The sequence below is a fragment of the Chelonoidis abingdonii genome, chromosome 4, assembly GCF_003597395.2.
Source record: "Chelonoidis abingdonii isolate Lonesome George chromosome 4, CheloAbing_2.0, whole genome shotgun sequence".
Lineage (NCBI taxonomy): Eukaryota > Metazoa > Chordata > Testudines > Testudinidae > Chelonoidis > Chelonoidis abingdonii.
The window spans coordinates 111,994,570-112,017,660 of NC_133772.1; the positions used below are offsets into that span (position 1 = coordinate 111,994,570).

Here is a 23,091-nt window from a genome sequence, read left to right on the forward strand (position 1 = left end):
ACAAAAAAGAGTAAGGATGCATAATGCACACAAAAAGACCATAGACTTAAGGCTTCCACCATTTCATTTATCACTTCTACCAGGAATAGAAACCAAGTTTATTATTAGCAGCCACCAGATACAAGGCCAAATGCCAACTAAACTTTTAAAAGTGCCTCTTCACATCATAGTGTTGTTTTTCTTTTTTCCAGGGTCCCCAACGTTCAGTGAAACCCACTGCTCACAACCTATGACACAATGCTCTAGGGACACCTCTCTGTTCTGTTAATGATACTGCAAAGGGACTTATGCCCATGTTTTTGTTTTAAGGTTTTCTATCATTCCTCCCATTTGCCTCACAAAGAGGACAAAGTTCACACTAGGTTTGTTTGCTTTTTCTAGCCAGTAAGAGGCCTGTGTATTTACTTTGTCTGTTGACCACCCAAAAGGTATTCCAATGCCCCACCCCCTCACCTCCAGAAAATGCAAATGTCACTTTAAAAAGTTAACACGATGAACAATCACATTTGCTCACTGCCAGTAAGAATAGATTGTAATGCAGTGCAGTTAGTAATCATTCTCCACCTGAGGGGGGGAGGGGACATCACAAACCCTGAACTGCCTATCAACTAGTTTTCATCAAATGTTCATCAAAACAAAATAGAAATCCAGTTACTAGAGGCATTAGCTATACTCAAGTGCAGCACAAACTGCATAAATTGTTAGCTATCCTTTTTGTGCTGAGCTCAATTACATAGCTGTGCATTATCCAGAGTCCATTATCATTGCCAAGCTTCAATGAACACTTTTTTAATTGACTAAAGTTATTAGCCACAATGCTGGACTTTTGCACAAAAGAGGGTTGAATTTTTCTATCGTTTCAGTCCTCGATCTATTGTACATGCAAAGGATGCATCTAGTGTAAAAACACTTTGCAGGTGGAAAGCTTTAGAGGGGAAATGAGATGCAGAAACAGTAAACAGAAAATGCTTAGTCAGCAACTGTTACTGCAACATTAAAGGTGAAATAGGCACAGAGCCAAGATCTAGATAGGTTTGATATCATCATCATACATATATTCAAGTGTGTGTACAAATGCCACAATTATCAGAATGAGATGCAAGACTTTGGATTAACAGACTTTTAAAAAGACAACGTTTTGCATCTGTTGCCCAAGCTCTGAGAAAAATAAAACTTGCTACTCAAGAAGTATTAATATCAATTGAATTTATTACAATTTACTAAGCTCCAAGGCACATTACAGTGTTCTGTTAACTACTGAAATGTATAAAGGACAAACAGAGCATGTTTTCCATGTACAGCATTTTGCTCTACTGTTCAAAAGCATCCGTGCATCAATAAAGCAAAAACAAAAAACACATAAGATTAAAAACGTTCAGATCAGTAGAAACAAACTGAAACATTTCCCTTACAAACTTGCAACAAAAAACACCCCCCAAACCACCCCCACCGTTTGCAAACAAAAAACAAACAAAACAAAAAAATAAAGTGAAAGACTAACACTCAGGGCTCCTAAAACATAAGCTGTCACCATTTTTGTAGCAATTTTTTTTATAGGCATCAACACTGGCCTTGGCAAACAAAAAAAAAATTGTATTTTTTGTGTTTTTTCTTTTTTCAAGAAGTGCATACATTTACAAAAATACACACCAGCAGCAGGTAATCGCTAAGGGCTATAACTTTGTACCTAGCCAACACACTGCCAAAGAAATGAGAACAGGTATTATGTAGTAACCAAACAATAGTATATTCTGTTTAACAAAAACCAGCTCTATCCTTCAAATGAAGAAGAGTACATACCTTTGTTTCAAAATATAGAAACATACGACGAAAATAATGTCTATACATAAGACTAACTTTTGCAGTTTGTTATATTCACAATTCTACATCTTCAGGAAGCTGAAGGAGTTTGATTTCCTATCTTTAAGGGTCTCTCTCCTTTTTCACTTTAACGTCCCCAGCTAAAATGGTAGCGATCTCGCCCTGCATAAATGCCCAAGGCACATTGGAACCTACTAAGGGGCATTTCTCTCCACTTGGGCAATAGACCTCGCCAGTTGCCCCTTGGGCCTTGATGCTCTCTCTGGAACAAGGGAAGCAGAACTTGTGGCTGGGCACTGATGGGCACTGAACAAAGTGGGTGTCCTCCAAGCGTTCGTGACAAATGGTGCAGCACAGGGGCCCGCTATTGGCCATGGGGGAATCTGGAATGTTTTGGGGGTGCACTTGGTCCATACCAGGGTGGGCACTGGGGGGAGGAGGGGCCACCTGCAGGTTCATGTCCCCGTTGCGGGAAGCCAAGCGACGCTGGCCCGGCACCGAGGCCGGGGACACTGGGCTGCTGCTATTCCTGCGGGTGGAAGTGGTGGAGTGAACCGAGCTGCCATCCTTGGGCGAGTGGGCATTGCCCAGTGTGTCAGCCACCGACATGAGGGCAGCCATGGGGGACTGTCCGTTTTGAGGGGCCGACTCGGGCGGGGTGGTCCGGTTGGAGTGAGGCCCCAGCGGCGGCGGAGGTGGGGGTGGGGGCCCCCCTCCGTGCACCGCCCCGAAGCCCCCAGCCGACATGGTGAGTTTAAGTGCTTCGCTCTGGCTGGCCATCCACTGCTGCCGCTGCTGCTCGTCACTCAGCTTCAGGGCCCCCTCCGCCGAGTCCGAGGGCTCCGGGGACGCCTTCCTTTTGCGCATCCCCCCGCCGCCGCCGCCTCCCCCGGGGCCCCTGGAAGCGGCCCCGGCCCCCTGCGCCCCGCCGACTCCGGCTCCCCCCCGGGGCAGGCTCACCAGGGCTGTGGGGAGCATAGGGCAGCTAGCGTCCAGGTAGGGCTGGGGCAGCATGTCCGCGCCCACCAGCTCCTTGAAGAAACGCACAGACTCAGGCAGCAGATCACCCAGGAGCCGCCAGTCGCCGGAGCCGTGTTTCTTCTCGTACTCCAGGTACTTGAAGCCGGAGGAGAGGCCGCGGCCAAAGTCCTTCATGCAGTCCTGGTACATCTGTTTGGCCACCCCCGAGGCGCTGGAGAAGACAGTGCCTGAGCCGCTCGGGTACTCAATGAAGAGCTTCAGCTCATAGTCCATGCCGGGCTTAGAGACTGCATCAAAGGCGAAGACGCGGCCGAGAAGTGCATGGTCCTTCTTGAAGCGGACCTCGTAGGGGGTGCAGCCGGCCAGAGTAAGTAGCGTGTCCCGCACGATCTTGGGCTTGCTGGCCCACTCCTCGGCCCGGTTCCGTAGACTCTCGCTCAACTCGGCCAGCGCCTCGGCGTTGCGCTGCTTCTCCTTTAACTCCCGCTCCTGATCGCTGCTGGACACCGAACCTGGTCGCTTGCCACAGGCCTCGGAGGACGAGCCGCTGCCACCCCCACCGCCGCATGTGCCCCCTTGGGAAGAGGCGGAGGAAGCTGGGGGTCCCCCGCCGCGGCCGCTCAGCCCTGCGTGCGGCGGTGGTAGCGCCACGCCAGAAGCTGTAGGGCCGTTGAGTAAAGTCTGTGGAAGCAGATTAGGCGGCACGTTCATTTGGGCCCCGCCAGCCCCCGGGGGGAGGCCGGGCACGAGGCCCCCGTGTGCCCCGCGGCGGGAGGAGGAGGAGGAAGAGGATGATGAGTTGGGGCTCTGGCGGTTCAACTCTGGGGGGCCGTCCTCAGGCGGCTTAGGGAAACCATTGGGGCCGCCCAGCCCGTTGGGCAGACGGGCAGCGTGGCTGCTGCCCAGGCTTCCCGGGGGCGGCGGATATTCAAAGCGGCTGCGCTGCTCGGCTGCAGCTGCACTGAGTCCGTAGCGATCCAGGCTGGACTGGGGAAGCCCGGCAGAAGCTGCTTTGGAGGAGGCGTCCACATGGTTGAGCTGCTGTTGGGCCGCCGCGGCCGCTTCTTTGGCTGAGAGCGGCACAGCCTTGACCCCGACAGGAGGCGGGGGGCCTGGGGAACGGCCGTCCTGGAAGCAGCCATGCGCCCTCTTCAGCTGCCGGGCCGTCTCGATCACAAATTCTATGCGGTCCGCACCCTCGTAGTTCACGCAGCCTCGGCACACGGGCTCAGTGAAGTCCCAGATCATGGCCCAAGGCATGCGGGGCAGGTCACACAGGTAGCATGACTGTCTCCGAGACGAGGACACCTGCGCAGCGGACATGGTGGAGCTGGCTGCTGGAGCTGCCTGCTGCTGCGGAAGGGGTGGGGGTGGGACAGGGGTATCGCTCCGTCTACCACCCCCTACTAGTACTGAAGAGGGGGGCTCTCAGACCTGGTGCTATTGCCCCTTTGGGCAGGGGTTGTCTAGCTTTTCACTCACTGTGGCTGCTGGACGGGGCTTCTTCTATCTGGTGCTGACACTGTTGCCCCTGGGGTGGGGGATCGCTTTTACTGTTCCGATGGGGGTGGGGGTCGCCTTCCAGCCTCTTCTGTTTCCCTGCGTTGTCTTGCTTTCCGCTGCTCCTCCTCCCGGAGAGGAGGGAGGTGCACGGTGGAAGATGGGGGTCCCCTTTCTCTTCGCAGCTGATGCCTTACGAGCTCGAACTCAGCTACCTGCTGATCCGCTGGTTAGAGAGGAGACCATAAGGAGCTGTTCGGTCCCGGGAGCCCTGGCGACTTTCCCGAGCGCTAGGCGCACGAGATGAGGGAGCAGCCCGAAAGCAGCGGCGGCGACTCCTCGCGGCGGCGACTTCTCACGGCGGCAGCAGCATGGCGAGCGGCGCCGCCTGCTCCACACTCACATCCTCGATCGCTCCTCGGAATTTCAATTTGGAATCCTGAGTGTCACTGTGTGCTACTCTGCGTTCCAAGCCCGGCTCTGCCCCTCTTCCCCCTCCTCTTTTCCTCCCTCCTTCTCTCTCCCCAGCTCGGATGCCTCCTGGGTGGAGCCCTCACGTCACTGCCATGCTCTCTCATCTTCCCCCTCCCTTTCTCCCCCTCCCCCCTCTGCAGTTCCCTTTTCGAGCACTGACCAGCTTCTTCCCCTTCCCCCCACTTCCTCTGTCTATGGACCTCTTGTTGCTCTGAAATTGGGCATGCTCCACATTCTGCCCGTTTCCTCCCTTCTTGTGTGTACAACAGCTGAAGCAATGCAAGTTACCGCTGGAAATGAAAGGGAGAGACATACCAAGGGCTATGTTTGGAAACTTAAACACAAGATCGCTCCCTCTCCCTCCTCCCCACCCCTCATGGCAGCGTCTCCAAAACGAAAGCGCAGCCAGGAAGCACTGCAGAATAATATTTTTTTTTCCTGGCTTAGCTTTCTAAATTCAAATGTCTCGTTTGCAGGAGTTTAGCTACGAATCGCTCCATTTAGTTTCCCTGGCAATTGCACAGCTTCCTGCCACCAAGTCTTTCGGTGGGTTTTACATGCACTCCGGCTACTAAAGCAAACGTGCAAGGTTCCCAAACTAACCATGTTTGCAATCTTTATCCGATTTCGTTTTTTCAATTATTCTGGTGACAGAATGACATAAATAATCCCATGAATACATCAGGAGCTGTTCCACTTTTGTTGTGTGTAAATGAGCCCTATTTGGTGAGTGTTTAAGATTGAACTGAGAAACATCGCGCTGTGTATACCGCAGGGGTGTAAGAGAGGCCAAGCAGGTGCGTAATCGGTGTGATATCATCTCATTAATGCTAAGGGACATAGGATTTCCCCAGTGCTATGAGAATTCAAGGCTTTCGTTTTTCTTTTAAATAGCCTTTATACGTTTGCATTATAGTAACATGCGTAATATTCAAAGCAGCCTACGTTAATGCAAATTAGTTGTAGGTTAGTTTGACTAACAGAAAACAACTTTTACTTTCTAAACTGCGATTCTGAAACTTGAATGTTCCCCTCCCCCTCCCTGTTGTGCACGCCAGTGCCCATGCTCAGAAGGAGGGGCTGTGGATAACCCATTTTTATTCTCACTGCAGTCAGTTTCTGTTTTTGCAAACAATGAAATTGCTGTCCACTTCCAAAGAATAATAAATTTTCACTGTCGGGACTCGATTACTAAGAAACTTGCAAGTATTCCTCTGCATACTGCAAACAGCATTGCGTCACTCACTCACATTCCAGCTCTTACAATGTAACTAGCTACTCAGTGTGAGTCAAGATTCACAAGGGAAAATATTGTTACACTCAGTGAAGCTGTAGGATATTACAGCTGGTTATGCTGGATAACTTATTCCTTTATATTATATTTATTCAACTCTCTCCTTTATTGAGCTAAAACATTGAAAAAATTGCCATTTGATTTTTTTCTCTGTCCTGTAAAGGCAGTTCTGATTTCGATGGCATAGTGCCACTTTTCCTTATATACACAGGCATATATACAGCATTAGCAATTTACCACTTTATATGCTGATTATAACAATAGCTATACAAAATCAATTTATATTGTACTGTTCATATTTCACACTTTGGTGATGTTATTTCTTCAAATAAATATATTCCCTTCAAATCACCAATACTTCTCAATTCACTAATTGTCTAAAACATCTCTATGTCTGCTGATAATCTATAAAGAAGGCAACATTAATTTGGTAATTATATGATCTTATATTTTAAGAGAAAGCTTGAAGAAATGCACACTATAAAAAGTTACAGAAGTGGCAGGAGCAGATAAAATACAGTAAGAGAATCAATTCTGACAAAGTGACTTTATTTTTTAAAAGGGGAAAGCTTACAGAGGCACCAGATAGAGATAAAAGTCCTTGAATTATTTGAGTCTCCTCTACGCAAATTTTCTGAAAGAGATGATCTCAAGGGAAAGTGGATTTCACACTTGAATTTCATACCTAAATTGTGGACAAGATAAAGGTTTCACAGAAGCAAGATTCAAGCAAGACAGCTGGAAAGCTAAAGTGAAAGTCCACTTCCAGCAATAGTGATTTAGTGAAGGTTATAGGATTTCTACATTAATATGACTTTACATGACTAAACAAGTGTGTTCTCTCTGATTCATATTAGAAGGTCAGCTCTTCTGTCCTTTTTACTGCTGTATGTTGATCTTCATATGAGGAGAACTGGGCTATGGGAAAAGGTCACCTCCTCCCTTAAAAACTCAAATTGAGAGAGCTGAAGTTTTCCCCTTCATCTTGAGTGTCTGGGAACGCAGAACTCTAGGATATCCTGACTATATTTCACTCCCAGGGTTATACATACTCAACAAATGACAAAGCACTCCGTGTTTGAACCGCCCATCATCCTGGCTCTTCGCTCCACTGAATCCTTCTTCAATAAAGCCCTTTTTTGGTAACACTCACCTCACAGTAACAGGCAGACTCGTTGGCTCACAAGAACAGTCTTTATAGAGGGTGTAAATAATCATCACTTTAGATATAATCTAGCCTCAAAACCATTTACAGGTGCTGTCAACTCCCTTTATAGTTTGTGTCTAGAAAGAAACTGAAGATTAGCATCTGTGACGCAACAGAACTGCCTTTACTTTTACTTGAAGGGATACACAGTTGTGGAAATACGTTTGTTTTTCCGTCGTGACTAAACCTTTATTTAAACTTTGGTCATGGGCATGTACTGTACCATTATGCAAGTAGCACTTAGGGATGAAATGCCAGCATTTCAACAATATGGCTAGCAGCAATGGTGATATCAGGAATACTGATTGAAGAAGAGAACTGCAATGTAAATGCAAATAAATGCCACAGCCGTGGCACCTTCAGAAGGAACGGGTTGTCAGTATCAATCTAGTCTGTTAAAGGAAAATAGATTGAATGATGACAATGTAACAAACAAAGATAAAATCCATGGCTGCATTTGTCCTGGAAGGGTAGCAGTGTGCCTTTCTGCTCACCTCCCTTCCTTCTTTCTTTCGTGTCCTTTACCATGCTATTGGTAGGGCAATAGGAGTCCAGATCAGTCTTCTTGGATTTACACCAAACAAGTCTGATGTTTATTTAGCTCTGAAATAATCCTGGAATTAAAATTACGTTTGGAGGGGGAAAAGAAAGAATCCAAACAATTAAAGTACTGATTTGGTTCAAACAAACAAAAACAAAATCAGAAAACAAAATACCCAGTGGCTTGTTTAATAATAGGGCAGAGGATTAGCTGAGAGAAGAAGCTAAAGCAGCAAACAACTGATACATATGTATTTCCTTCTGGTCAGAATCATCAGTCAGCACTTTAGATGCAACGTTAGGGATTCTATTTAGATTAGCTGAAGTTTATGACCTGCCAGTACTCCAAAGACCAGGGGATATAATTTTCACTATCAGAAGTAAAATCTGCCATCTTCTTCCTTTAGTTGAAGGATAAATGTTACAGTCTGAGACCTATAACCCCTTTTGCTGTATTCCTATTTCCCATGTTATTTACCCAAAACATTAATTAAGAGCACAGGCAAAGCTATAATATCAGAGAAGGAAACAAAATGATCAGTGGAAATAACTGTATGAATACAAACCAGCAGGCACCTTTCTAAATGCAATTACAAGATATGGGAAGTAGAGAGTACAATGAACCATTAAGCATCTATAAAAACAAATTTGTGCCTGACTAAAAATCAGTTAACTGGTCTCTGTTCCACACCATTCTTGTGCATTAGCTTTTAAAATACTGGAATTAGTATTAATCTCATGGCAAGAGTATTATTAATTATTGATCACCAGAACATTGTTAATGATGATGAACAATACAGTACAACCCCAAAGTTTTCAGCAGTATTAGGACCACATGAACTATGCATGTCTAGAATAAAAGATCTGGTTCTAAATGGTCAGGCTAGGGATATTTGTAAATCTTTGTTGATATTCTGCTCTATTTGTGAATTGTTTTGCACATAATCAATTCAGCAGTCATAAGCAAATGATTCCTTCTTTAAGAGCTCAACTACAGAATTGACATTTCCCTCAGTGGTCAAAATAGTAGCTACAGCTGGGAAAAAAAAGCAGGAAGGAAAAGAAAGATCAGGAGTGTGATTTACATAAATTTACCCTAGTATAGTAAAATACAAACAAAAATAATTCAGAATAAAATTTCTGGTTTTATTAAAACAATGACAATATTAACACTGAAAAGTAGTCAGGCTGTGCAGGGAAGTGTGTTAGTGAAATCAAATCACAAACACTTTAGCAGGGAATTCCAGAATTTTGTCAAATTAAAAGTTAAACAGCACTGTTTTCTTCTATAAACTGCCAGGAAGCATCAAAACACTTAGGTACAAAGAATAAGAGTGTATTTATGTGTTTCTATTTATCATTTCAGTTAACTTTTCTCATCAGATTACAGTACCTATTCTAAAATTCTTCAGCTACTGGGTCCTCTTGATAAGTGAAGGACTTGTTTTCAGTCTAGTAGGGAGGAATTTTCATTCCTTTATTTTTATTTTTGTACATGGTGCCATTCTCTCAAGTGACATTTTCCTTCCGTGCGCAATCTCTGGGATTTTTTATTGCTGATTTTCCTCCTCCTTTTTTCTTGTCATATTACCATTTTCTGCACTATTGCCCAACAGTAACATTTAGTAATACAGGCCAGAGCTAAGAGGTTCCTCTACCTGTGAGTCCTGTTGCTGCTAATTATGATGTCAAGCACTGATCTGGGTGTACAAAATAAATGACTTTTTTTCTAAACCATGCAAAGATCCAGTTTCTTCTCCACAAAGCATACATGGTTCCTCTGTTATATCCATTCCAACCAGTTTCCATACAGCTGTGAGACCAGATTTTTGGTTATCAACATTCGCCAAATTTTACAGTGCAAAGTCAGACACCTATAATTAATTCTGTTTGCTCTGCAAATGACTTGTGACTGATGGATAGTGCATTTTATGCCGAGCGGTCAGAGGCTGGGTCCTTCACCATTATTATTTTATCCATGGATCATGTATTCATCTTACATCCTGGGGACATCATAAAAAATCAACAATAATGAATAAACTGAATCGGTACATTCTGTTTTTTTTAAAGGCTATTCCCACCGATGGCCACTTGCACTTTCATGACAGTTAAGAATTTGCCAAACATTAGTTTAGTTACCAGCAAGACTGTCTTCCCCCTTCCCTCCACCCCATACACAGATTGTTTATCAAACGTGCTGCCAAGAAAAATATCCCTGCTTTTGGCCTCCACCAGTGATTAATAACACTTGAGAATTAAACAAAACTTTACTGTGTTTAAAAAAAAAAAAAGAAGTGGGAGGTGGGAAGGAGGAGGAGAGAAAGCCAAATTAGAAAAAGAAGAAATCAACTAAGCAAGCAGGAAAACTTAAATCTTTTAAGCTATTTGACAAAATATAACCTCCCATTCCCTCTGGAAGTAGGCCATTTGAGAGAAGTGAAACACCTCCTTCCCCAACCTCGTTATAAATGCTGATTAACACAGTACTATTGAAAGAATGATGTTTAGGAGCACAAGACAAGGGTGGGAATAGGCGAGGGTGGGGAGGATGAGGAGTTTTTATTTGGACTTCTATCAAGATGAGGTATGGGAGGAAAATAGAAAAAAATATATTTTTTTTTCAAAGACTGCTGGTAAAATTCCTAAGGGACCCCAAGTGCCAAAATTAACTGTCTTGGCGTATTACTTTTAGACAGTATTGCTTAGATGAATCAAGTCAAGTCTTCAAGCAGCAGCGCAAGATAGCTGCAAGCTGAGAAAGAAGCACAAATTTCCTTGTTGTTTTGGAGCTTTGCAGTAAAGCTCCAAAATTTGTGGAGATGTGTTTGTTCTTGGGCTTCTCATCTCATTCTTTTCCCCCATGGGGTACTTTGAATATTATGTCTTGTGTTTAGTATGATGGATTTTTTTTTGGAAATCAGAAGTATAAGAAAAAAGCAAAATATGAGAACAAAAAAGGAAAGATGAAAAATTGGAATGTAAAACACACACACACACACATATATATATTGTACCTACTATAGTTTTCATTACTCTCCTGAAAAAATTAATGTAATAAAAGGTAATAAACAGTTCTTGAATGGTGGGATATAGACTAGTGAAAACAGTTTACTGAAATTAATGGTGGTGGATTGAAGCAAACCTCCACTTTGGAATTAGTGCCAGACATAGTTTTCCTGAATCCTGTCCAACTGCCTGAGCAACAGACAATTTTCATTCTATTTGTGCTAAAGGCTTATGACTAGTGCTGGAAAATGAAGCCCTTGCCCTTGATCTCAGTGCAGATTTAAAAAAAAAAAGCAGTACTGTGCCAATTTGTTTCTTGTGCCAGTAGAAGCCTTTTGCCTTGAGTAATGCAAAACAATAAGAATTTCTCATGAAAACTCTCCATTGAAAGGAAACCCACCAAGAGCCATGTGTCTCTGCTGCATTCATCAGCCAGTTTCTGAGATTCTCACAATGTCAGCAAAATGCAGAAGGCAAGGGCAGAAAATATCTACTAGCCACTACTCAACTTTTTTTCTTTTCTATCTCTCACTGTTCAGCACTTGGTGACACTGGATATAAAATGTATTCTATCATAAATAACAAAATTCCGTTTTCTGGTCATGCTGATCTTTCTACACTTCAGTACTGCATGCAAAATTTGTGCTGTGCAGTCCCTGTTGTCTGAAGTTGATCCTATTTCTGAAGGATGAAATATACATTTGAGACACACTCATACAGAGTTATAAACAGTGGCTACACTGTATTGCTGTCAGCCAAGTAATCTGCAATTGCTTTTTCCTAGGTTATTAATAAAATCAGAATCCCAAGCAGCAGGCGTTTGCTTTCATTGTACAGTCTGCACTTGTGACATGGTACATGTGGAAAATTTTGAGTGCACTGCAGTGAATGGTCTGTGGGTTAGTTTTTAGCTTCCGCTAAGTACCTGGCAAGCTGCCATAGCTGAAGGATTCTGGGAACTGAAAGGCTCCCAAGTACAAACTGCCAGCATTAAGTAGTCCTGACAGCTCTGCTCCTTCCACACTTGGCAGCAGTTCAAAGTGCTCTTTCATTTGAAAGGCTGGAAGGCTGCCATGTGCAATGCAGATTTGCTGTGCCTGCTCTCATAAGGAACTGATAAATGCCGTTGCTGTTGCCATGGGGACAGAAGGCTATCAGAATGGCCTTGTGATCTGCAGCCTCTCAGCTCTGCAGGGTTTTTTTTTTGGTTTTTGTTTTTTTTTTGATGGTGAAATAAACGTTCTAGAAAAGGTTAACTCTTGAAAGGCGGGAAGCGATGGTTTGAAAGGACAGGGTGAGGTATTGCACACCTCTCTTCCAAACAGTTTTGAACAAGATTAACATGTACCTGCAAACTATCCTTATTTGTGAAAGTCTGTCTTTGGATTTTTTGAGGGATGACAAGAAGAGAAAGAGAAGGGAAATCCTTTCCCCTCAGTCTGTCCCACCAGAAATCGCTTTCATTTCAATGCTTTTCAACAGAATTAAATGGCTGCCTCCTTTCTTTCTGTAAATATCCCTATTTGTAGTTTTCACATGTTGGCAGGTATGAGTTAATTTGGAGCTCAATCCAGCAAGCTGCCAAATGCCATCAGATCTCCTTGACGTCACTGGGAGTTGCAGTGCTCAGCAGGATCGGACCAATTATGTAGACTCCATGTATGGTTGATGTATGGAAAAAAGATGAAATGCTGCATTTTTTGAAAAAGAGATTGTGGTGACAATATAAACCCTGGAAGTGAAGCTCAGTTCATCACAGTCCCAAAGATTAAAATAAATACAGCCCTCAGCTATACATAGTTTGAGTATGGCTATGAATGAATATGAATATCTATACATATAAACAAAAACATATATTTTAACCAGCAATTTACATCCATTTTAATGTGTATAATTTTCAACACGTTACTCTTTCTGTTTCTGCAACAGCAATAAAATTAGGTCCTCCGAAGACATCTTGCTGAAGCACAGTAAATTCAATTCTGTTAAAACAAAGAGAATTCTAAGCATGACATTATATCATGGAACAATACAGTGTATATTTTCTATTTGTGAGACCATGCTATAGAACTCAGGGATATAAAGTACAACATTACAAAGATCAAATATGAGAACACATCTGTGGATAGAGTATATATAAAGAGCTATTCTGCAAACAAAGCATACCATGATTGACATTTTAACTAAAACACAAAAACCCAATATTTTGGGAACTTTGTGCTTTGTCAAATATCTATTTTAATGCTTCCAGTTTTGAATGCTTAATTTAAAAACAAAACAAAAAACTAATTTGGCCTCTTTGCTTAGGAAAGCAATATAACTGTATCTAACTGTGTATGATATTTTTTAATTAATTGTTGAGTACTTTCACCATGCTAGACCCTGAACAAACACAAAAGAAAGTGAATCCCTGCTCAATGAATTTACAATCTAACTTTCACAGATTATACAGTTAACCAGTTGAAGGTTAATCTGTAATTTTTTGCTTGAGATTATTCAAGTCACCACCATCTTCATTCTAGCCCTTTCTTAAGACTCATTTTTCCTATACAAGCTTTCCAACAATAGGTCATTTAAATTTATAGTTGGATTCATTGTTAAAAAGGTTCATGGGTGAGAGTGTCTGAAGTAAAGGTTTGAATGAAGATGGTGGTCATTTGAAAAACAAGGAGATGCTTCTTATGCCTGGAACAAACATGGAAATATTTACACATCTACGACACAGACTCAGTACACTGACTGAATTCCATTTTAGCAAAACACAAAACCATGTTGAAGGGTAGTAAGGCAGCTGTGATTTTTACTGAGTTTCACATTTGATATTTAATATGACTAATAAGGGTCATATGTGCAAATCTAGCTAAAAGTTACATGTACACATTTGTGAAGCAATTTCAACAATGCGCACAATGCTGCACTTCCACAAGCCCCCACACCACACAGTGTTAGGTCAAAGGAGATATTTCTTCATAACGGTATGGTTAAAAAATAATTGAGAAGCTAACTGTAATTCAACTGTAATTTCTTTACCTGATTCTCTTTGGGTTCTTGCCTATGGTTGTCATGGTAATTCTGGCCGCTCTACACATTCTGCTCCTCTCACTGGAATTTCCTGATTATTCAGAAACTCTTCCCTCCCCCCCCCCCAAAAAAAGAAATCCACAGCCCTGCTTCATTCCTCTAAAAGCAGAAGAGCTTATGCTGTTAATGTTAAAAATCAGCTAAAGCTAACCTGTTTGCTCCACTCACCTGGAAATGGAGATAAGGAGATAAACGTATAAATTGAAACAGCTGCTTACATTTTCTTTCAGAGTCAACAACACAGTATAAAAGTAAAGAGAAGGAAATGCTGGAAAGATAAGTGCATATAGAATTTCAGTATTCCATTCACAAGGACCCAGATCCTAGTCATACACATATTATTTGGCTCTTTTAGCTGCTAAGTTTCTGATAGCAGAAAAATATATTTTGCTGTTTGTTTTTTGCAATGTGACAGACACATCTATACTTACGGTGGGAGCACTAAAATATATTCTCCCCACCAGTATGACAAAGTAGAAGGCAACATTTTTATCAAGGGCTTTTGGTGACACTTAATCCAGGAGCACTATAACCCAAAGAAAGATATGCACAACCTTATAGAATGTACAATTTGTGTCTGTACAGATATTTATAAGTATGCACGCTGATAATAACAAAATAAATGCCATGGTACTTGCTGTGTATCTTTTTAAAGTATGCAATATATATAATTATGTATACATAACAAATATATATGTCTATAAAAATGTACATATTTTGATTGATTGTTCCTCTCTTCCCCACCCTCTGTATGCTGCTTGTTTTGGGGCAAAAAACTGAACTACGTGCAGCTATCATTACCCTAAATACTTTGCTTGTATGTTCCGTGCCACACCCCTCCCTTTGTCTGTTTGTTGTATTTTTAGATTAAAAACTCTTCAAGGCAGGGAATGTATCTCACCATGGGTTTGTACAGTGCCTGGCCCAGTGAAGCCCTATTCCTGACTTAGGCCTCTAGGTTTTACTGCAATACAAATCATTCATAATAATAATTGTAACTTATGTAACATTTATAAGTTAGATCCAACAATTTCCATCACATACTTTTGTTCTGAATGTATTTGTATATTATCTATAAAGCTCACTGCCATTTTCTCTCTCTCTTTGCCTTTCTCTTTTGTGGTTTCTCATAGAAGCCATTTTGATGCAGTCCTGTAGCTGGATCCTGTTTAAGCATCCTACAGCATTCCAAACTTGACATTCTCTTCTGTAGCAACATACTGCTGTAATCTGTGATATCAACTGAGACATTCATGACATCACCCTGAAACTGTAAGACCAGAAAAGCTTCCAGTTCCTCAAGTACTCAGGGACTAAACAGTTTTATAGGTTTTATTCTGCATGTGACCACCATGAATCTAGCTCATTTTAACCTAATAAAATACTGCCAAAAGAAACCTTGTATGTAGAGAAAAGTAGCTGTAGGTCTGGATAAGGACTCTGCAGCCATACTAGTCTAACTTCCTTCCTACTTCTGTTTCCAAATTTTCATTTTTGAAGTAAAAATATAAAATTTTACTAAATTCTTTGATAGTGTGATAAACAGTAATGAATCCATTTTCACTTATGTGCTGATACACACACATATTCAACAGCTGTTCAAAGGAAGAGAGGATTTCAGTAAACAACATTTAGGACATTTACTTACAACCTGTTAAAAAGTTCTTAAATTTACTTTAGCCCCTTATTTTTCCTTTCATACATTTGTAATATGTATACAAAACAGAATCTCATTAGTCCACACACTTCATAAACAGCATAAAAATTACAGTCTCTCACTTTCCAGTAAAGTTGGAAGAGTGGAGTGCAGTAGCCACGTCTCATGTTAAGTCTGTTATCTTTACAAAATACATTCTGGTATATCTATTTGTGCATTATGAAGTATCATAAATAATTATAAAGAAATTAGTTTTCAAAATAAAATACATTGTGATGCTTTTCCATTTTTTAAAAAGTGCATTTGTTCATGTACTTGCAAATTCATAAAATTCAATAATTTGCAAAGGATATCCTAGTTAGTGTAAATTAGGAAAGTTCTGGCATGCAAATTAAGTTTTCTATACCTTTAAAAAGCTGACATGTTATTACTAAAAAGTACAATATTATGTTATTACTATTATCTTTAGCTTTGAAAAACCTTGGGAACATCTTCCAGACTGGATCTATAGAATATTTATAGGGAAAATGTATAAAGAGAGAAAATCAGAACACCGACAAAGGCTGGTGGTGCTGGAGTGATTTTGGCAAAATAGGTCTCAAGATCCAGCCTCTATGTGGAGTCCAGTCAGGCTGAAAAATTCAGCAGTGGAGGTATTTTACCATCAAAACACTCTTAAACAAAGGTGTGGTATAGGTGAACTGTCTGCTCCTGACCTCTTCCAGCCTATTATTATTGCAGCTGCTATGATGTAAGGCTGAGTATGGAAGAGCGAAGGTATCTGAGGCTCAGAGATAAATGCTGAGAGCAGCTGTTTTACTGTAAACAGTAACAAGGGTTTGACTTCATTTGCAAGCTGGGAACATTCACACTTTTTCCATAAATAATACTTTAGGAATTTGATTGAGATGTTCACAGTGAAACAAAAAAACCTAAACACAACACTCATGTCCCTTATGTATGTTCTCAACATGAGACTAAAGGTATTCCTTAATAATGAGTTATTGCAACAGTGAATGAAGCAAACTACACAGACATGCTTACATGTGCATACGCACACACACAAATCCACAAGGACTTTCTGTCAAGCACATTCATACACAAATTCACACAGATACAGAAAAGGGGCAGGAATATCTATCTGTCTTAGTTATTTCTAAAGCTTCTATCACCTAGGTATCTATGTGACAAATATTTTTTGCTGTAGCAGACATTGCTGTCTACATATTACAGAGCTACAAACAGAATCGCAAACAGGATACATTAGTGCATAGACAAATTTAAACGTTTTCCCCATAGCCTGCTGCTGCAATTCATGGATGTTAGGGAGTGAATTTCAGTCCCCATTTTCTCCATTACACCCCCACAAATTATTTTATCCAGAAGCAAGCAGGCAACAAATTGACCCTTAAGGCAATTGAGGGAGGACAGTCCATTAAAGCTGTTTTGTGCCACTCTATCAGTGCAAATTAGTCCTAAAAGCATCTTAACCAGTTACTTAAGGATCCCCCAGTATAGGGTAGAAAAATCTTCATCTGGCATACAGACACTGTAGTGGCTCCTACAGCACTCCTACTTTTGGGCCCCCATGCAAAGGTTGTAGCTGGGAAAAAGGGTAACTACCCAGAGCATCTCTATAGCTCAGTTATTTCCAACTGCAAGAATAGCCCCTTTGGGGGCACTGGCAACCAGTGTAAAAACACAGTAGCCCTGATGCTATTCTAATTTACACTGGGGGACTACACGCTGGCAGTCAGACAGCCTCAGGATGATGCAAAGATGGCTTAAGCTGCCTTTGCACCATCCTCTTCTGAGCTGTGCTAAGAATAGTTCAGCCAAAGCTTGGGATCCAGGCAAAAGTCTCTCATCCCAGGGGCTTTTAAAAAAATACTCTGTAAGTCGATCCAAGTACGTCGACTTCAGCTATGTTATTCACGTAGCTGAAGTTGCGTAACTTAGATCAATCCTTCCCCCCGCCACCCAGTGTAGACCAGGCCTAAGAAAGCATAAGGTTTGGGGTTTGGTCAGTCTTTGGATAGGAGATCAGGGAAAACTTGGGTAGTCCAGGAAGTGTTGCTGAAGATTCAGTAGGTGTACTTCTAACACAAACAGTAGTTCCTGCTAATACTATGCTGCTGGATATGCAGTCTTCTGAATCAGAGACTAAACTAATGCCATGGCCACCTGAACTCCTCAAAGATCCCATGGCACTCCCACAAATGTAAAGGTGTTAATTTCAGTGTCCTAGTCAAATTCCAAGGTGATTAACTAAATTTTGCTTCTCTGTTTGTGTTTAACTGGAGATGGGATTCTTTTTCACTCTATGGCCTAAAAAGTTGTGTGTAGAGTTGATGTATGCTGTTAAACAGCTACCATGTTCAACCCCACAAGTGGCTGTATTTCTTCAGGTGATGTTATCTATCTATACTTTGGGATCCTGCAGCATGAAAGACATCCTAAAAATGTAAGTTGTTAATGTTATCTCCCTCCTCTTTCCATCCATGGGGAAAAAAACACAACAAAAAAGCCAAAACATTTTGAGTGACAAACATTCTTGGGTGCCAATCACATTCAAAGCTCTAATTAAAGTCTCATGATCTATGGCTAATATAGGGGCATTGATGGACAGCTGGAAATGTATCTCTCCTTCTGAGCCCTTTTCTCTGATGGAAGTTCTAAGGGATAAAGAGACTCACAAAGTTATATACTGCTAGATTCCTTTCCCTTAATCAGAATTTTGAGTGAACAAATGTACAGTGTCAGGCAAGCGGCTCAGTCATTTGCCAAGATGTGTAATGAAAACCAGGAAACATTCTGCCCTCCCCCTGCTGCCCATACACATAACTCCATCTCAAGCTGAAAGCTTTCCCAAGTGGTGCTAAAGCCAAATAGTCTCCCCTAGTCTGCGTTGCAGTGCAACACTATTGCCTCTAGGGCTGAGTCTGTTCCAGGAGAATGATGCAAATATATTAGGAAGGAAAGGAGCATAGGAAAGAAGTTGCTGCTTGAGAGAGCAAAACAAAAATAATAATAAAACAAACCACAACCCCATCTTGAAGTGAGATGAAGGAGCTTTTTTGCAGCACAGGGACTGGAAGGGACATACAGGCAGCTATTTAATTAGGGAACGACTGAAGACACTCACCTCTTTCCTCTCCAGCCTGGCCAGTCCTCAGCCAAGAAGTGACTTCAGTCAAAAGGGATACTGTTCTGAGTTTCACAATAACCCTTTCCATAGGTCACTAACTGACTCTTGCCATCCTGCCACAGCATCCTCCTCCTCATCATCTGTGATACTAGGGGCTGTGCTTTTAAGGGCTGAGCTTCTCAGACAAAGAATCTGTGTGGATACTGTAACGTTCTTGCTATGCACCAGCAGTTAGAATCAGTTCTTGCAAGCACCTTAATTAAGCACTGTGTGATCACTGAACACCATATGGTATCAGGCATAAAACAAACTAAGAAAATATCCTGAGAGAAAGAACTGGTCAGTTTAGCGGGGCAGTTACCCTGCTCCAGACTGGAAAGTGTTAAAATAGCCCTGGGAAAGGGCTGCTCCGGGGAGCCAATAAGGTAGGCTGATTGGGGAAGCTGCCACAGATGGGGCCACGCCTCAGTCAGGCCACAACTGGCCCTATTAAAGGACAGTGAGGCAGTCTCTAGTGGTGGAGCGAGAAGGACTTGGCAGCCTGGGAGCTGAGCAGGGTGCCTGAGGTAGAGTAGGGCTAGGGAAAGACAAAGGAGTGGGGAAGCTCCAGCCTGGCAATTCCCCAGGCTGCAGGCCTGGCGAAAGACCCAAAGCAATTACTGGGGTTGCAGAGGTGCAGCCCAAGGTTAGGAAAGGCAGCAGGTCCAACCCCCCCTTGCCAATAATAAGTGGTTTATAGACTCCAGTCTGCTCAGTGAGTGGGGGCTGGACAATGACTGGCAGTAGCCACTGAGGCAAGGTGAGGATAGAGGGTTAGGGGTTCTCTGGGGAGGGGAGACCTAAAGACTGCAGGGGTACTGCAGAGGGAAGACCCCTGAGGTGAGGGACATGGGGGCCAGCAACAAGCGGGACATCCTCCAGCAGAGGGTGTTCTGGAGCTGGAGACCTAATTCCTGAGACAACCAGCAGAAGGTGCTGTGCCAGCGAGTCATCCCATTGCTACAGTCAGTTAAATTCCAGTTCCCACTAGAGCTGTAACTCTCTGGAAATGTAGAAAACAACTGGAGAAGGCTTAAACAGTGCTTCACTCTGTATCTGGAAGCAATGGGGGCCAGCAAAAAGGAAGATGTCAGAAGATAGTCTTATTTCTGACAATAGCTAGTTCTGAAGCACTTGATGTGTTTAATAGTTTTCAGTGAATTCACGCATAGGAGGATAACTATGAAACGGTATTACAGAAATTTGAGTTCTCCCCATTAAGATGAAATACTTTTCAGCTACAAAAGTACAAAAAGAAGGTGAAACCATAGAAAAGTTTGACTGATCTAGGGCTGAAGAGCCAATTTTCCAATTCTGAAGGGCTCACAGAGTCCTGGATAAGAGACCAGATTGTGATTGGGATCTGGGACAAAACACTCAGATAGACCACTGGATACACAGAATTAAAACTTTGAAAAAGCAATTAGAATTTGCCCAGCAAAGAAGGAGATCCAGTCCAGAAAAAAGGATGAACAGTTCTCTGATACTGTGGACATGACAGAAAATCCAAACACTTCAAGAAAAGAGACCTGAGGCAGAAAGGCATGCAGAGTTCAAATTCAGAGTCTACCAAAAACAGCATATGTGGCTGCACATACTGTGGCAAACAACACAAGCCAAGACAATGCTCACCAGATGGAAAAAGATGTAAAACCGCAATGAATTATGTCACTTTGCAAGAGTTTCCACTCACCAGCAGAGTCTGCACAAGCATGGGCAAAGAGGATGATAGCAGCACCACTAACTCAGTAGTATTCTTCACAGGTGCAATGGACAACATTGCAACACAATATGAACGGACTATCACCTAAATGTGTCATACCCTTGGTCTCATCAAGAGGGTATACTCATTGGAGGAACAGGGAACTAAAACAATTGAGAACATCTTCCAAGAGATAGGGAAGCTGTTGAGAATACAGAACAAAGCTGAAACAGCCTCAAAGGTCCAAGCAACAGCACAGGGCACCTCAAAGATTAATTGAATATTGTTAGAAAGTTTAGGAAGTTAGTTATAAGTATTTGTAATTATTTGTTATATTACATTTTTTTAAAGTGGTGGTATTAAGATTTGGCTTGGAAGGGAAGATGTGCCTTTAAGGCCTAAGCTTCCTAGTCAGAGTCTGAGCAGGGTGTTGTGATATACAGCCAGCTGGAATCAGACACCAAATAACACACAAGTCTTGCAAGCATCTTAAACAGTGTGTGATCACTGATTACGACTCCACCCATGCCCCCCAAAATGCCTCCTGGAAACACCAAGTCCTGCTGCTGCTTCCACAGCCCCATAAAGCTACTGTCATCATTACTAGGAAAACCTTCCAAACAGACACTGGGCTCACATATCTCACAGCTCCAAGCAGGTAAAAAGAAATCCTACTGTAGAATGGTATGCTAGTGTTATGCAGAACAAATGTCCACATGGAACTAGCCTAAATCTGTGTAACAAGGGGGACTGGGCATTTGATGCTCCCTGCTGGAGGTCCCACTGCTTAGAGCACCAGCCCAAAGAAGGTGTCCTTTTGGAGGAAAAGAACAGCAGTCTGAGATGTCCAAAAGCTGCCTAGAGAGGCCACCCAGGATCAGCTGCTGGGAGAACCTGTGAGAACTGGCAAGAAGAGCCGGAAGTGAGCAGAAATCAATCAGGGCCCCTCACACAGGGTAAAAAGGGCTGGCTCTGCTTTCAGTGGGCAGTTGTGGGTGAAGCAAAGGAGGAGGATCTCCCCTGTCTTAACCCCAAAAGCCTGGCCTGCTTGGGTGCCTAATGCTGATTGCACCTTTTTTACTGAGTCAGCATGTAATAACATGTCCTCACCTCATGCATGACCTCCCATCTGTGGTCACAGCATTGCACAGGATGTTCTTCTTTGGTGCCCTCTATTATGCTCTGCTTTCTCTTCCTAAAATAGTTTGTCCAAAGCTTCAGATGCTAAGATACATGGTTAATACAACTTAATTTAAGATTATCAGCAGTCAATGCCAAAATATTTGAGGAAAATATTTTTACTGAGCATTTTGCCTCAAACTATCTAAATTCCCTCTTAAGGGAACCACAGTCCCCAACTTTTGTGCACACTGGAAGTCATATCTGGTTTACATAGAGTGAGATCACTTAACACAGGGGTCAGATTCTCAGAGAAGAGAAACCCAATAAAGTAAGTCTTCCAGTCTCTTCTGACATCACAAGTATTCCCCATCACCCCCCATTTTCCTTATTCATGTTTTGACATTGGACAGTACTCCCATCATACTATCTCCATAATTTAGGAAAACTCACTTCAGTTTTGGGATGAAGTCATCCAGACTTCAAAGAACCCCCTTCTCTATGTGAAAAGTACAGTATTGTTCCTTGACCAATAATGCGCCAAGTTTTGAGACTCATCAGGCGGAAGCTACGACAACCAAGGAGGCCAGATTTTTAGATAAGCTGAGCCCCACTGAATCTTCTTATCTGGGGATTGATTTCAAGACCAAATTCAGGATTCATAGACTCTAGGACTGGAAGGAACCTCGAGAGGTCTTCGAGTCCAGTCCTCTGCCCTCATGGATCCATAAAGGGCACTTGAATCTCCTAGGTGGTTCAGGCTGAGCCTCTGGAGCTGCTTCAGGAATGCTACAGATGCCTGACTGCAACTGAATCAGAGCCTGCTTGCTTTCTTGGGGACTGAGTATAGTAGTGCTTGATGCTTATTTTCCTAGGAGGGTTTGGGTTCTCCACTGCCATCTCCTTCAGGTCAAAGAGGCCCCTCAGAGATAATCTTCCTTGAGGGTAAAAGAGACATATTTTCCTCCCCTCCAGGATGTGAGGGGAGACTTGCACTGAAAGCAGGATCTAGTCTTCCTTTGATTCTTCAGCTGCATGCTTCTGTGTTTGATCATCCACATTTCAACTCCCAAGCAGAGATGAAGGCAACTTGAACTAATGGAGGCAAGTTCCCAAAAGATGGGGGGGAAAGTTTAGGGGGAAAGTGTAGAAAAATATGAATGCTCTGAAAGAAAGCCAGAGAGTTCTAAGGTACTGTGCATAGTGTAGAGGGGCAGGCCTCTTCACCCTGTTGCCAATGTCTCATAGACTCATAGACTTAAGGTCAGAGAGGACCATTATGGTCATCTAGTCTGATCTCCTGCACAAGGCAGGCCACAGAATCTCACCCACCCACTCTTCTAACAAACCCTTTACCTATGTCTGAGTTATTGAAGTCCTCAAATCGTGGTTTAAAGACCTCAAGGTGCAGAGAATCCTCCAGTAAGTGACCCGTGCCCCACGCTGCAGAGAAAGGCGAAAAACCTCCAGGGCCTCTGCCAATCTTCCCTGGAGGAAAATTCCTTTCCGACCCCAAATATGG

At 42.7% G+C, this 23,091-nt stretch overlaps 2 protein-coding genes across 2 annotated transcripts in view; both read right to left on the reverse strand.

The window, feature by feature from the left end:
* Positions 1-23,091, reverse strand: part of ANGEL1 (angel homolog 1) — a 323,326-nt gene that overhangs the window by 205,648 nt on the left and 94,587 nt on the right. The gene's annotated exons all lie outside the window — the stretch shown is intronic.
* IRF2BPL (interferon regulatory factor 2 binding protein like) lies at positions 1,190-6,030 on the reverse strand. Its single transcript, XM_032801919.2, has one exon. The coding sequence runs from the start codon at positions 4,123-4,125 to the stop codon at positions 1,924-1,926; it is 2,202 nt and encodes a 733-aa protein (XP_032657810.1). The 5' UTR covers positions 4,126-6,030; the 3' UTR covers positions 1,190-1,923.

Coding starts and splice junctions, on each gene's coding strand:
- IRF2BPL (XM_032801919.2), bottom strand. CDS start 4,125: ATGTCCGCTGCGCAGGTGTCCTCGTCTCGGAGACAGTCATGCTACCTG.